The sequence below is a fragment of the Hibiscus syriacus genome, unplaced genomic scaffold, assembly GCF_006381635.1.
Source record: "Hibiscus syriacus cultivar Baekdansim isolate YM2019G1 unplaced genomic scaffold, ASM638163v2 tig00111027_pilon, whole genome shotgun sequence".
NCBI classification, from domain to species: domain Eukaryota; kingdom Viridiplantae; phylum Streptophyta; class Magnoliopsida; order Malvales; family Malvaceae; genus Hibiscus; species Hibiscus syriacus.
The window spans coordinates 2,613,003-2,629,724 of NW_024062960.1; the positions used below are offsets into that span (position 1 = coordinate 2,613,003).

The 16,722-nt window shown below is 34.2% G+C and overlaps 1 protein-coding gene and 1 long non-coding RNA gene across 2 annotated transcripts; one reads left to right on the forward strand and one right to left on the reverse strand.

Moving 5' to 3' along the window:
- Positions 1-2,441: 2,441 nt before the first annotated feature.
- On the reverse strand, positions 2,442-3,037 carry LOC120150850 (E3 ubiquitin-protein ligase RHA2A-like). Its single transcript, XM_039163465.1, has one exon. The coding sequence runs from the start codon at positions 2,961-2,963 to the stop codon at positions 2,490-2,492; it is 474 nt and encodes a 157-aa protein (XP_039019396.1). The 5' UTR covers positions 2,964-3,037; the 3' UTR covers positions 2,442-2,489.
- Positions 3,038-5,391: 2,354 nt separating this feature from the next.
- On the forward strand, positions 5,392-16,697 carry LOC120151068. The gene is made up of 3 exons (XR_005518589.1): positions 5,392-5,401; positions 13,348-13,354; positions 16,559-16,697. It is a non-coding gene; the product is annotated as an uncharacterized LOC120151068 (long non-coding RNA).
- The last annotated feature ends 25 nt before the right edge of the window (positions 16,698-16,722 follow it).

Genomic DNA, 16,722 nt, shown 5'->3' on the forward strand with positions numbered 1-16,722 from the left:
TCGGTAACTGTCCATAGGTCCCGAAGAACCTAGGTAAACTGTCCATATGTTCCTTAGAACATAGGTAACCCTCGACTCTTGGTATGCCAACTATACCACTAGCTCTCATATCACATAACATGGGCATTATCATTTATACATTTCATATCACTTGTTCTTTCACATAGCTCTTTATCACATTTCATATGATCACATATTTCTTTCTCTTCTGTCACATATCATATGTATGTGTAAACATATATCTCATATCACATATGCATATCATCATGTAGTTTATTTTCATATAATTCATATCACTTATCATATGATTTCATATTCATATGTCACATAGCTCGTATCACGTTGCATGAATTCACATAAACATATATATCATTTGATACATGTATTATTCTTATATCATATAACATGCTCTATCCTCTTATGTTAACATGATATATAATGCATACAAACTATATTCACATATGCCTTTACTCATGAATTCATACATCATACAAATCATGTCATCTATTGTTCTCATATATTTCCAATACATCACATATATCACTCATATAATCAAACATACATACCTTTCATGTCATTCATTTCATTCTCTGTATCCTTATCACACAGCTTATTTTATTTCTCATGTTCTTATTTAAGTACTTATGCCCTGTCTTGTTTACTTATGTTCATATATATAATCATGTCACATACCATAACATTTTAAGAGTTACTTCTTACCATGATAACTTCATCACTGGCTCATCGCGAGCCACTGTTCGTTCTATAACATAAGCACAAATTAAATTGCACTCACCTTAGCCTTGCTTTGATTCAATCCTAATTCTTTGATTGTTCCGGTACTTGTTTAGGCTCAATATCTACATAAATATAACATTTCAAAACAATTATCAGAAGCCTAAACCTTAAACTTGATGTTAATAACTTAAGCTAGTTTAATGAACCAAAATTCTAATTTTTCCATTAGGGGGAATCGATACCCCCTAGGGGGGAATCTGTACCCCCTGCATAATCTGTAATTTTTCGTTCAATCCCAGAAAATCACTGTTCAACTACGAAAATTCACTATATCAACTTAAATTCTTCATGTTTCATTCACATTCATATTCTTAACTCAAATATACATAGTTAAACCAATTTCTACTCATTTATCTCATCTTAAACCTCAAAATCCTCTCATCTTTATTAACTTCAAGAATCATACCCAAATTTTCAATATGTTCTAATTTCAATTCTATCACTTCATACCTCTTAATTAAACTGATGACAAGTCAAATTTAACTTCAAATTCAACTTATGTCTCTTTTCCGGAAATTCATTTAGAAACTCCTTCTCTTTAATCTTTCATAACTTCTTCATCTTTTGATTTTAAGATAACTTAAGCTTTCCTTAAGCTTAGTTATCATCTAATGATCAAAACTAACTCATAAAATCAACAAATAATTGATTAACCAGAAAACTCACCTTTACCTTGGAGCCTTCACTTCACGGGAGAAGGAAGAAGAATGGAGAAGAGTTTGTAGATAACTTCCCCCACTCCACGTGAATCTTTCATATAAAAGGGGAAAATACATTTCTTGTCAAATAATCATTTTGCCCTTTAATTCATTTGATAATTACTAATAATTTTCCGAAAATATTCCCAAATAAATCATTGAACTATTCAATTATTCTACTTTAATCACTAAATTCTAAAATTTTACAATTTAGTCACTAACCCATAGTTTGGGATGTTATAGGGTTAAGGTGAATTTGGGGTTGCTTATAAAGGTTGTTTACAAGATGAAAGAGAGATGGTTGTAAAGCAACTAAAAATCAGCAAACGAGAATTTAAAGCTAGGGTTGAAGAACATGATCTTCCGGCGATGAATATGACCACCAAAAGTTGATTCTGATAATTATTGTTGGGATGAATATGTAAATTTATATAAATTAAGTGTTCCAATTATAAACAAAATTTTTTAAAAAAATAATTATAATTTTTAATAAAAGATATAATTTAATTATATTCATATTAAAATTTAAACTGAATAATAATAAAGAATTAATTATGGATAGATCATTAAATTTTTTTTATAATTATGTAATAAGGACAATTTAATTAATAATATTCATCGGTGTGTTTAATATACGACGTCTTTAAATAAGATATAAAAGAAAACATTAATTGAATTACTCTAAACTTAAAATATATTTTTATTATGATTAAAAGGAAACAATATTTATCATATTTTTTTTACCCATAAACTTCAGAAATAATACGACTGAGAAATAATCTCATACTCCAAACGTATTGTTAGAAGATGAAACAAATAAAAGACTGGAAGAGATGAGAAGCATAAGCTTTTACAAGTGAAAAAGAAAACCCAATATCAAGCCACAGAGCTTTAAAGAAATAGGGAACAAATATATAATTTGTTTGAATTGGGGGAAAGTTCTAAAAATTCTTAAATCACCAAAATCATGACCGGCGGCCTCACCGATCCAAATCAGCGCAAAGAAAACCAGTCAAGCAACTCACCGCCGACACACTTCCGCGTGAACTCAACTCGCCGATCGATTTTGAGAGGAGACCGACAAAGCGGACAGTTAAAATAGAAATGATGAAGCCAACCATCAAAGCACTCCTTATGAAACACGTGGCAACAATCGAGTTCCCTCACCTGATCCCCATCTCTTAGCCTACACAAACACACCACACAATCACAAACCCCTCCGCCGCAATCGTATCTGTACGACAAAACCTTGTTCAAGTTGAGCTGCTCCGCCAATACGACGAGGCTGGCCAGGCCCCAGCCTACGACTTCCGTCCCGTGGAATTCAGTAGTAACGGTCCGGTCGGTGAAACGGAAACGATCGAAAAGGAGGTTTCGGAGATAGGCGAAGCAGTGGGCGATCAGTGCAAGGATGAGAAGCGGGATTGAATTCGATGAGACGTCGTTTAGCCGGCCCTGTAATCCCATCCGTTTGTTTGAATTTGTGGAAATATTTGGTGTGCAAATTTGAGAAAAATGAGAGGTAGTGCGAGGAGGAAGAGATGAGGGTTTTATGCTGTTAACATTTGTATTGCGACAAGGAGGAGAAGAGAAAGAGAGAGTCCAAAAAGTGCTGGATGAAAGCCATGTAGGTTTTTTTTTCTCATTTAGCGTGTTGGGTTACGTGGCTAAAATGAGTTGGCATCTCAAATATTGCTTCTAAATTACTTTTCACTCCAAACTTTTATGGATAAACTATACTTTTAGAACCTAAAACTATTACTTTTATTCTGTTTTGGTACATAAGTTTTATTTTTTCTAAATCATACTTAATATTTAATTTATGTTTCAGTTTGGGTACTCTACAGTTAAAAAATTAACATAACTATTGATGTGGTATTTTTTATTTTTAATGATGATGTGGTATTATCTTATGTTGACATATCAACATTGTCATTAATTTTTTAACGGAGGGTACCAAAATAAAATATAAATAAACATTAGGTATGTTTTTGAAAAAAAATAAAGTTTGGATACCAAAGTGGAACAAAAGTAACAATTTAATTATTAAACATGTAGTTTACCCAAATTTTAATTTATTTGTTTTTCAATAAAATTTTAGTGAATTGTTTATATTATATTTTTAACTATTTATTTTTTTTTACAAAATTATTAAAAAAAATTATATTCTAAAATAAAAATCTTTATATAAAAAAACAAGTCAATTTCTTCATTAACGTAAAACGCATTTAATCTATTAAACTATTAAGATTTAATACAAAAAGTGCCTAAACTATAATATTTTGAGAAAATAACCCCAGTGACAAAAAATCTCATATAATATATGATTTTAACCAACTTTTTCCAGATTTGCCAAAATGACCAATAAAATCGCAATGCGATCGCTAATTCGCAACGCGATCTCCATTATCGCAAATCAGTTTTCAAATTCACAACGCGATTATGACTATCGCAATGCGATTTTCCAATTTCGCGTTGTGATTTTCCCAATTCGCAATGCGAATAAGTAAATCGCAATGCGAATTTGAAAAATCGCAATGCGATACTGACTATCGCAATGCAATTTTCCTAATTCGCATTGCGATTTACGTATTCGCGTTGCGATTTTCATAATTCGCAATGCGAATTAGGAAAATCGCAACGCGAATACGTAAATCGCAATGCGAATCTTACTATCGCAATGCGATTTACATAGCGCCATTCGTATTAATGCGTATTTTTTTTTCAAATTCCAAACACGAATTTTTTCTTAATAAATCGGAAACTGAACCGTCCACAGTAATCGCAACTCATAACCTCAAACCTAAAATCACAACACTCAGTCCCATCTCCATCTCTCACTCTCTACGGCGAAATCCGTCCCCATCTCCGAAGATTTCCGTCCCCATCGCCGGCGAAATCCCTCACAACCATTCACAGTCAAAAATCCCTCACAATTATTCAGAAATGGAAAATCAACCTCCGAGGGTTAGTTTTGTTTTATTTTTATTTTGAAATTTTTGCATTATTTTAGGTTTTTCATATTGAGATTGATGATAAGTTTACTGGTAATTTCAATAATAGATTAACCATTTTACTTAGATTTCTTATTAAATTCATTCGATTGCTGCCAATACTGCTAAACTGTTTAGCCTGTGAAGTTAGTATTTGTCTTTGTTTTGTCTTTTGGTTGAAGTAATGCAGAAGAAGAATAGTTTCGAGAATGAAAATCGCAACGCGGAAATAACTATCGCAACGCGAAATAAAAATCGCAACGCGAAACCAAAATCGCATTGCGATAGTCATTTCGCGTTGCGATTCTCTCGTTGCGATAGTCATTTCCGCGTTGCGATTATCATTATCTCGTTGCGATTTTCATTTCAACCAAAAGACAAAACAGTGTTGCAAATTTTAGTTTCAAGAATAAACTACTATTTATGTTTATTGTTTTTGGTATATCTTGACAGTGTAGTTTTTGGTATATCTAACTTGGTATGTTTATTGTTTTTGTAGAAATTTTTTTCGGCTTCATTGACATTAAGGAATAAAGTTAGCCTAGCCACTACAATTGCTTCGAAGCTTTCACCTGCACAAAGAAAATTGTTTGAGGAAACCTGCTTCGGGCCATGGCTGAGAGTACAACATCCGGGTGGAGATGCTAATTTGACCCATTTGTGACTTCAGACCATGACTAGCGATCTACCCGACAGTATACAACGTGGTGAGGAAGAGATATGGTTTCATTTTCCACCGGCGTATACTTGTTTTGGGCGGAATGAGTTCTGCTTAATCACTGGTCTACGATTCGGACACGATGATGTAGGCCGGTACACTCATCATATCACCCGCCCATCATGGTTATCCAGGGTTTTTCCTGATGAGTCAATAGAGAAGCCGAACTTACATGTCGACGACATGAAGAAATTGTTTAATAAGAAAGATGATTTTACTCGGATGAATGACGTCGATGTTGTCCGAGTATGCCTTCTACTACTTTTGTATGCCGGCTTTTTAGGCAGAGAGGCCAGACAACCTATTCCTCAGGAGCTAATATTATTGGTAGAGGACCTAAATGCATGGAATCTGTTTCCGTGGATTCGTATATATGGAAAGCTACCTGGACTAAGTTGTCGTCTGCGTTTGATGACCGCAAAAGTTTGCGGGGCGATGGGTCGAAATACACTTTGTCAGGCTTTGTTTGGGCCTTTAAGGTAAGAATTTCTATATAATGTTTTCAAAATTATAATTAATTATTTAACAATTACTAATGTTTGTTATTATATTGTTTGTATATTTGGATATTCGAGGCCTTTCCGCCATGAAGACATATGCAATAAAAACTTCAAATGATATTCCCAGGGCTATTTCCTGGAAGAGGAAACGTCTGTTGGATTGGGAAGACTTAATACCATATGCGACAATAAATAATGTAAGTTAACACAAATACTATCATATATAAACAAGTTATTAATAGTAGACGTTGAACTTTGTTTGAGTTTTTATATTTTTAGGAGGCCAACATTCCATTAATGAGACTGACACCCACAGAGGCTGAGCTTGCCACTGATTGGTGGCAAGCTAGTCAGCGTTTTCTTGATGGCACGAATGATGAGCAGCCTCCACTTCCTCCACTTCGAGAGCCATCACCTCACCCAGAGCCATCACCTGATCGACCCGACTATACACCTCTACAACGAGAGCCATCACCTATCCCGTCACATCATCGAGCCTCTTCTCCACCATCACCTCATGATAGGTGACCGGCAAAGATGCCACGACTTCTATCTCCCTGTTCTCCACCTCCACGGGATGAGTCAAGGGAGTTACGTGATGAGGTCAATGCCTTGCGTGAGGAGATCGGTACTCTACGCGATAACGATGGTGCATGGCATGTGGAGGTGTCTACTTTACGTGGTGAGGTTGCCGCTCTACGTGAGATGGTAGTATCGTTGTAGAATGAGGTTCATACTCTACACAACGAGGTAAGTTTAAGATTTTCCATATTTAACTTGATGATAAATTTACTCGTAATTTCACTTAAATTAACCATTTCACTTAGATTGCTTAGTAAATTTATTTGGTTGATGTCAATACTGCTAAACTGTTTATTAACACTGTGAAGTTAGTATTTGTCTTTTTGTTTTGTCTTTTGGTTGAAGTAAATTTATTCGGTTGCTGCCAATTCTGCTAAACTGTGTATTCTTTAACATTGTGAAGTTAGTATTTGTCTTTGTTTTGTCTTTTGGTTGAAAGTTTGAAATATATTTGTCTTTGTTTTCACTATTTAAATATCATGTCTGTTTATTTACTGATATTTTTATTTAATTATTTAGCGGACCGATAAGGTGGATGCTTTATGTCGGGTTTTTCTTGCACGACAGAGTTCACGCATCAGACGGCGTGCATGTGCTATTAAGTCTCCGTATACCCCAATAGTGCGAAGACACCGCAAGAAGAAGCCCGACTCGCCTGTCATCCCTCAAGAGTCCACTCCTATCGTTGAATAGGCCCCTATCATTCCTCGAGAGTCCCCTCCCACCGTTCAAGAGGCCACTGTCATCGTTGAAAAGGTCCCTCCCACCATTCAAGAGCCCGATTCACATGGCGTCATATGTAGGATTCTTGAGAAACCCTCTGACGTGCTGGACATGATGGATTCAAGTTGGCTCTCGTATGAGTTACCGGCCAGTACCATACCGGTATCTGAAGTGGAGAGGAAACAACTACCGGACACAATTCTGGATAACACCCTTTGGGCTAAGACCACAGTTGATTTTTATCTACATGAGCGAAGCCAGGGGTGTTTCACTGACATATGCAAGCTCAACGATGATATCTATTTGTTGCTTGATAGGTCTTGGTGGGGCGTATTATTAGGGGTCGAAGACAATGGCTATTTCGATGGAGGGGTAAGTCTTATATTTTTCTTATATTTTAATTTGATTATTTTTTTTAAATTTATGTAAGTTACTAATATATGTCTTTTTTTGTAAAACAGCATATCGATGCGTGGGTGTCACGTCTTCTAATAATTAGGAAACTTAAGGAAAATAAAAGAAATACACGATATACAATTATGCCGACGTCTTTTAACGCCGTTCACTTGAAGAATCAACGAGATGAATCATTTGCGTTGGGCAATGGGCAAGCTAAACTTTATCCTGCATGGTGGGAGGTCGATAAGGTTAGTGTTTATTTTAGATTGAGTTTAAAGGTATTCATAAATAAGTGCGCAAATGAATGAATTATTACTTATGATTGCAGGTGTTTATCCCTGTTTTGGAACGTTACCATTGGCTTCTCGTCGAGCTTCAGATCCCATCCCTTAAGGCAATAGTATATGACAGCATGATAAATTACATATCATTGGCTGATTTAAGAGATATTATTAAGGGATGGAGCTCTTATTTGGCTAAATTCTTGGATGCGATAAATTATTGGACTCGTTCTGGAAACAAGAAGCCAAAGAAGCTCAATATTACAGTTAGCAGAGACGAGACCGCACCACAACAAACGAATGGACCCAGAGGGGATTGTGGTCCTCTCGTATGCTTGGCGTTGGACCGTTTGATCACAGGAAGTATAAAGTATCTACCTCCCACCAATATAGATAGAGCTGCAGTAGGCTTGTGGTTTCGACATTATATGCTAGATCGATATATACGAGACGCTGCCTACCTGCATCCGCGTTATAAAAATATCCATAAACAATTGGTATGTTTATAGGCTTGTGGTTTGAAAATGTTTGGTTAAGTACCTAGAATTCAATAATTTGCTGCTTGTAGGTTTTAGATGTGTAGAAAGTGTTGTTTGAGCAAATGTTTGGTTTATGCAGGTTAATCTCAGAAGTGAGCTGCGTGAAAATGATGTATGGTTGCAAAAGTTGATTCAATAGTAGAAGTGTTATTTTCTCTAAGAATTATTGCTTATTTTTTGATTGTTTAATTGATTTGTAAAAGGTGATTTGTAAAAGTTGATTTGTTTAATTAATGTTAACATAATTCTTATTTGTGCTTGTTTAATTGATTGAAATGTAATGGTTGATTTTGTTGATTTCAATTTGCATTATGTTGAAAGCAAAAAGTACTATCGCAATGCGAAATGAAAATCGCAACGCGAAATGAAAATCGCAACGAGATAATCGCAACGCGAAATTAAATTCGCGTTGCGATTTTCATTTCGCATTGCGATTCCCTCGTTGCGATTTTCATTTTGCATTGCGAAATCCGCGTTGCGATTTTCATTTCGCATTGCGATTCTCTCGTTGCGATTTTCATTTCGCATTGCGATAGTAATTTCCGCGTTGCGATAGACATTAAGATGATTGCCTATTAAGTGATAACAACTGAACAGATCATAGCAATTTTCAAACTCAAGTTACTAATACATGCCTAACTGAAAATGTTAAAAGTTCACACATAAAATCCATATAATACAACATTTGCATTTAAAAATCACCTAAGTTAACAGTCCCAAAAGGTGAAGCCGGTTGTGATTGGGATTTTAAAGATGATTGCCTTTTTGATTGCCTTTTTCTTGACACCATATGAGCTTTGGATTTTGATGATGATCCATATTTTGGTAGAGGAAAAGATGATTGTGATGGCACTGATGATCCACATGTCAACCTTGTATGACCACTTTCCTTGCACCGACTACATGTCGATCTCTTCTTCTCTTCACCCTTAGACGATATACGATCATGACTTTTTGGTCGGCCAGGTAGCCTTCTGTCCATGGCTGGTGGCAAAACTGTTTGTAAGTCATCTAGTATGTCCCACTCAGAAGGATGTGGAATAAGGTATACAATCTCGGCATAAGTCTGTCGATATACTTCTGTAGTGTAGCAATCCATAGCGTATGCGCTTGAATCATCTTGGTTTAGATGAAGAGCAACTTTTATAACATGGCCACACGGATAACCAGATGTTTGCCATTTCATACAACTACACGTCCTTGCATTTAGATCGACAAGCCCATTTAAGTTATTATCCAGTACTTCAAACAAAGTGTTTGAACATGGTTCAACTCTCCATGACGTTGACTTCACAACACGTTTCGTTATCTTTTTTTCTGTCCATGGTGTAACACGATGTTCCAATGTTCCTGTAAATTTAAATAAATAATACTTAGTAAAATATATGATAAGTTACGAATTTAAAGAAATAATACCTGCATGGTTTCTTTTCTTGTAGTACCACTGTTGAATAGAGGCTCGAAAAAACTCCATTAACATAGTAATGGGTAATTTCCGGGAATGACGACTTAGAGCGTTGATTGATTCTGCACTATTAGACGTCATGAAACCATATCTTGCTCCAAGTTGATGTACTCTTGACCATCTTTCAAACCCGACATCTTCTAGTGTTTGAGCACACTGAGGCAAAACACGTCTTAAACAGTTTATATGCTTATTGAAATCCACTTCCCGATAAGCTTTTACAGCCTTCCAGTATGTCCATTTGTATTTTTTATACCAGCAGACCTTGATTTTAGATTTCTATACAAATGAACACTACAAAGTCCATGAAAAGCATCTGGGAAACACCTTCTAACAGCGTTGTCAATTGAGTTTGCCCTATCGGATATGATTGTCAGATTGCTAATAGGACCTATGCAATCCCTAAGATGCCCCATAAACCATGTCCATGAATCAGAGGTTTCAGATTTGCCAACCCCGTAAGCTATTGGCAGTATCCCATTGTTAGCATCCATAGCTACTGCTAATAAGTTTACTCCAAGGTATCGACCTTTTAAATGTGCTCCGTCAACTATAATAACTGGGCACATGCAATTAATAAACGAACGAATCTACAAAATCATATACACAAGAAATATAATCATTTAAATGTGAAATGCATGTAACTAACAAAAACGAGTCAACAAAATTATATTGATTTACTAACCGCAGCACCAATGGCGATAAACAACAACTCAAAGCGTCCATCTCTATCTGTTTTGATATGAGTTACCGACCCAGGATTTTTCAGCTTTAAATTGTGACAATAAGCCGGCAGTTGGGCAAACGATGCTTCTGGCGACCCCCTCAAAAATTCCAAGGCATAACATTTGTCTCTCCAAGCTTGAGAATATGAGATACTAATCTTGAACTGAGCATTCATGTCAGCCATAATTTCATGTCCCCGATATACCCTACCATTCAAAAACATTAACTCAGCCAGAAAACCACCCAACACCTTTTTGTTTGCCTGTCTATGGTGAGGAAAAACTTGGGTTCTTGAACATGTATGTTTATCAATAAAAGTCCTAACTTGAAACATTTCGCAATCTTTTATCCTCTTTGCAATCATACGCCACATACAGTTTTTGTCAATCATACACCTTGTTTCGAAACGATCTTTGCTTGATTTGTTAACTTTTAGTTGATAGCCATCTTCCACACATTTCGTATACAAAGCTATCTTCAAGTCTTCCTTTGTATCAAAACAATCATCTTTCTTGATACGAATAATTTTTGTGTAACAATCAACTGCTATCTTTACCAACTCTTCTTCCGGTATCTGAAGTAATTCTGGCATATTCCAGTTATACTCACGTGGCATTTTCTTTGGGATTTCTTCTTCTTCTTTTTCTTCTTCAGTGTTATATGAATTACAGAATGGATGTTCAACATGTTCATTTACAGTCGTAACTTCCTCTTCATTATCATCAACAACATCTTCCTCGACAACGGCTGTTTCATCATCAAAATTCGGGTATTGACCAATATCAAAATCATTACACGCAGGGTCTGTTTCTTCTTCTGAAAAATCATCAAAATCCGAGTATTGACCAAGATCAAAGTCCGGGTATTGACCAAGATCAAATTTCGAATACTTATTAGTACTCACAATTTTTTCTGTTGGCTCATCATCGTCTAACTGGTCAATACGAAAACCGGAATTTGGTGCTGAAAGTTGATTGGGATTTGGATTAGGGAAAGGTTGTGGGTTTTGAGATTGTGTTTGGTATTGGAAATGTGGTGAAACAATATTTTCTTGGTGATGAAATTGTGGTGGAACCATTAAATTTTGAGCACCATAAACTGGGGTTGAAAAACTTAGTTGATTACTACCCGCTACTGACCCAACTTCACTACTTCTAGGTTCAACAACATACAATGTAACATCATCACTTGAAACACTAATGTAAGCAATGAATCGTTCAACATCTTCATTGTCGGTTAACAAATAAACTTTACCATTTCTCTGATAAGATAGCCTAAATCCAGTTAGGGGCTCTAAATTCAATTTATTTGCAACACGTAACATTAGAGTTTCATAAGTTAACTTTTTTAATGAAAGTTTTAGTTGAAGATTCATGGGTAAAGGCATATATTGTAAAACACCTTGAACATTCTCCCATGACCCTCCAAAACACAAATCTATCCAAACATGATCAACATTAGATGATTTCATTATTGTAAATTAATTTACTAAACAAACGAGCTGCGAAACTAAAACTTGTTGCCGGATGGGGAAGGATGTCGTTGGATATAGGAACGGATGTCGCCGGAGAGAGTGATAGATGGAGATGGAATGAGTTGCGATTTAGGGATTTAGGTTATGAGTTGTTACTGATGCGTAGTTATATACCCAAAACATTTGTGTTGCGAAATTAAAACCTGTTGCGAATTCAGAAATCGAGTTGCGAATTTGAAATTCAGTATTGCGATAGTCAGTATCTCGTTGCTATTTACGTAATAGCGTTGCGATTTAGGAAAATCACAACGCGAATTTGGGAAATCGCAATGCGATAGTCAGAATCGCGTTGCGAATCTGGAAACTGATTTGCGATACCGGAGATCGCGTTGCGAATTATCGATCGCATTGCGATTTAGTTGGTCATTTTGGCAAATCTAAAAAAAGTTGGTTAAAATCGTATATTATAAGGCATTTTTGGTCACTGAGGTTATTTTCTCTATATTATTTCCTTTTCATGCTCAACAAGAATAAACTTAAGAACCCCTTGTGCAACTGAAACCCCAACATTTGTTCCATCTTATATTTCAGTTCGGGTTCAATCCCCTCATCTTGAAATGCTTTGAAATGTGTATTTTCCTATAAAGAAAAATAAATAAAATCAATTCTAAGAATTTAAGCAAATGTAGATAAATATGCTAACCTCAATTTTCTTCGTCCACCACTCCTCACTAGCACTTATTGTTCCATTTTCTTGATCCCAACCTAATCCCATTTCCTTTCCTTTCAAGGCTTTCTAAAGACTCCATCTATTCTTTATCCAATCCCACTTGTTTTTAAGCTTGGTCTTCTCATATGCTAAGTCCGTCCTTTTCTGAAATTGCAATTCTGTCATCTTCCATGGCACTCTTTGTGAGATCGTAACACCACTTTTTCCCTTGCTTCTTTAAGCATATTGAATACACAAATCACAAAATTTGAAACAAAAACACTAACATTTCTAATAATCATTATGCTCGGATAATATTTCAATCCATTATTACTTATAATAATGCATATCAAACAACACATAACGTAATGTCATTAGTTCTACATGAGACAAGAAAATAAAATTTGGTGTACATGTTAGAGACAATGACAATACAATGATGTGATACACATAGCATCAAAACAAGCATTTGAACAAGTAATAGAGATTGAAAATTAAACTTAAATCTTAATTTGTAATCTCAACTAGGAGTAATTCTATTATGTTGTTATGCAAATATTTCATATACAAAATCACATCATCAAATAAAAAATTGATAAATAATAGGAGGCATATATGGGTGTCAAATAATTATAAATAACAAGATCATTTACAGAGGAAATAACCAAGTGTTGAATTTAACAAAACAAAGTTAAATAAATGGAGGAAATTATTTAACTGGAGGAAAAAATCAACTACAAAGAAAAGAAGTTATATTTATAAAGACCAAAAGTTCAAATATATGGAATTGATGAAATACCCACAAAGAAATGACGAAAAAAGAAACAATTCACATTTGTTTTCAGAAATAGATTTTTTTTTTGTGTAAACCACTTCAGTTAATTGAATTTTTGGGTAAAAATATACAAGGAAGAACAAGCAAAACTCATTAAAAGCATAGAAGAAAAGAACTAACCTTAATGGGTGAAATTATCTTGCAAAAGAATCTCCATGGTTTGGTTGTTTGATGTTTGTAATTTGACGATAAGTAAGACTCTGATGAGAGAATCAAGTGGATTAGGATGAAAATAATGAGGATTTGTGGCAAGGATGTAATTATAAAAATAATAAGGTCAAATATGTTATTTAACATCTTATTTTACAATTAATTCTCTCAAATCGCTGGATTTTATAGCATATTCGTTTTCAACTTATTTTGTACAATCAACTCTTTTAAAAATGTGTTTATCAAACACTAAAAATAAAGGGTTTGACTACTAATCAACTATTTATGCTCTTATTTTACAATTAATTCTCTCAAATCGCTGGATTTTATAGCATATTCGTTTTCAACTTATTTTGTACAATCAACTTTTTTAAAAATGTGTTTATCAAACACTAAAAATAAAGGGTTTGACTACTAATCAACTATTTATGCTCAAATAAGTTAAAAATTCTTCAAAAAATTGTTTACCAAACACCCCCGTTATTTTATAATCACTCTATACTATTAAAAAAAATTCTTCCAATAATTTATTTATTTCCTTCCTTATTTTTATTATTTATTACTTTTTTTAAACAGTTTCCTCTTTCTTCTTTTTCTTCTCTTTACTTATTTTTCCCTATGAAACTCAACGGTCAGAATTATAAGTGGCAAAATATTTAGAGATGATCATGAGTGAAATCAAAATTTACTCACTCAAATTTAATTTAAAAATTAAGTTCTTTCATTATATTCTATTAGACTTGAGTTTAAGAGAGTTTCATCTAACGTGACATATATATATATAATTCATTTTTATTATATAGAATAAGGATCTAATTTAAAAATACCCCTCACTTAAAACCCTTAATACTTAAAACCCTAATTAAGGGTTTTAAGTTAGAGATTAAGGTTTAAGGTTTAAGATTAAAAGTTATAGGGTAATGGTGTAGGGTTTAGGGTTATCAATTTAGGGTTTTAAGTTAGGGGTAAGTATAGAATGATGTAATTATACAACTTTGGAGGCTAAATTTATGCGAAAATGATAATTTGGGTCTATTACAGGGGTAAAGATGACCTTTTTACCTTAAAAATATTAAAATAAAGGTTATAATGTATCATTGCCCCCTAAAATAGGCCATTTGTTCCGAGTTGCCCTTTAACGTATTTTTCGGGAAGTTTTGCCCCCATGAAGTTTAAATCGTTACATCATTTGCCCTAAACTTTTAACTCTGTTAAAAAACACAATGTTAAATTACATTTTTAGTCACTGAACTATTGATGTGGTTTTGGTTTGGTCCCCCAAAATTTTTCTTCTCAAAATCATCACTAAACTTAAGTTTTTGTTCAATCTCGGTTACCCAATTCGATTCGATTTATTTTTTTAGTTTTTAATATATAAAAATTCATATATATCATATATTTTTTAATCGACGTATAAATTTAATTTATAATAATAAATAATATTATAACATAAATAATAAACAATATAACTAATTGCATGTACTTGATATTTTAATAAAATAATATTAAATTAAATATCATAAATACTTTAAGAAATAAAAGTATGAATGGATCATTATTCATTTATAAATATGTATTTAGTAAAATTTAAATCTCGTACCACATCATTATTAGCACGCACATGCATACCCATAACATAAGAGAAGGACTGTCTTATACCAAATCAAAACGGTTGTGCATTAACAAAGTTTTTTTTTTTTTTTTTTTTTGCTTTATCCTGCTTCAAGTTTGGTCTTGTTTAATCTGATCTGTCACCTTTTAATCAGTACTTTGTTATGGTTAAGTTGAAATTGCGTTTTTTCATGCAAGTCCCTTAAAAAATACTCGAAAACATTGTTTCTTTTATTTTTAAAAACTAATTAACTTAAATTTAATTGAGTCAAAATCCATCAAATTTGGGTGAAATATACATCCCTACGCTTATCAAGTAAATAAGAAAATCAAACATCCCAAATAAAAATACTTCTATACATGTGGATCAATCATACCGATAATAGAGAAATTATTTCATAAATCCTTTCCACCACGTTATTAATGGTCTCAACTAATTAAAAAAATCCATGACAATTTTTTTCCACATCATTTGTATACAAAGATTTTATTTTCCAAATCAGATTCTTCATTAATACATATCAAAATTAAATCTAAATTTAAGGATTATTTTTAGGGTATTTATTAATATTATTTCTTCTCCACCAACACATCAAAGCACTAGATCCTGGAAAACGTGAACTGTGAAGCTAGACCTGGATAATCCTGGTAATTGTTGGTCGCAGTGGGGCTGTCAAGACAACATTGTTGAAAGTTCTAGATGGAATGATCCTGGATTAAAGCATGTTCTTATAAATAACAAAGCACTAGATCATGGCCACTTTCGATGGGTATCAGGTTATGTTACACGATGAGTTTCTTTTCCCTCTTCTAATCGTCCAAGAAACTCTCATGAACAACGTCACTCGTCTCAGGTTGCACAATGGCCACGGCTAGGCCGCAATCAGAATAAAAGAGTTACTCCAAGAGCTTGGATTACAGCATGTTGCCAATGTTCGAATTGGAGATGAATCAAATCGTGGGATTTCCGGTGGGGAGAAGAGTTACAGAGTATCGATCGGGGTCGATCTAGTTCATGACCCGATTGTTCTTTTACTTGATGAACCGACATCCGGATTAGAGTCGACATCTGCCCTTCATGTAGCACCGTTGTCAAAATCTATGGCTAAGAAAACAAGGCAAGACAATTGTTTTAACCGTCCATAAACTTGAGTTCCAATTCTTGAGCTGTTCGATCGAACTTTGCTGTTATCAAATGAAACTGTTTATCACCGACCCCTATATCTCCTCGAGCAACGTCTCTGATTTACAGGTCATTCCATTCCTTGTCATGTTAATGTCCTGGAGTTTGCCATCGATGTGACAGAAGCCTTGGTCGTATACACCGGAGAGAGTGACAGAGACGATACTAAAAAAGATCTTCAGCTCATAAATGTTGAAGAGGAAAACAATGCTTGTTATGCCAACCCTCGATTCAAGGAAATTCATATATTGGGTCAGAGATATTCTAATAACATCTATGGAACAAAGCAGCTTTTGGTAGCAAGAACAGTACAAGCAGTACTTTCTGGATTGTGCTCG

What these genes read in the sequence shown, in the direction of transcription:
- LOC120150850 (XM_039163465.1), bottom strand. Translation starts at nt 2,963, where the DNA reads ATGGGATTACAGGGCCGGCTAAACGACGTCTCATCGAATTCAATCCCG.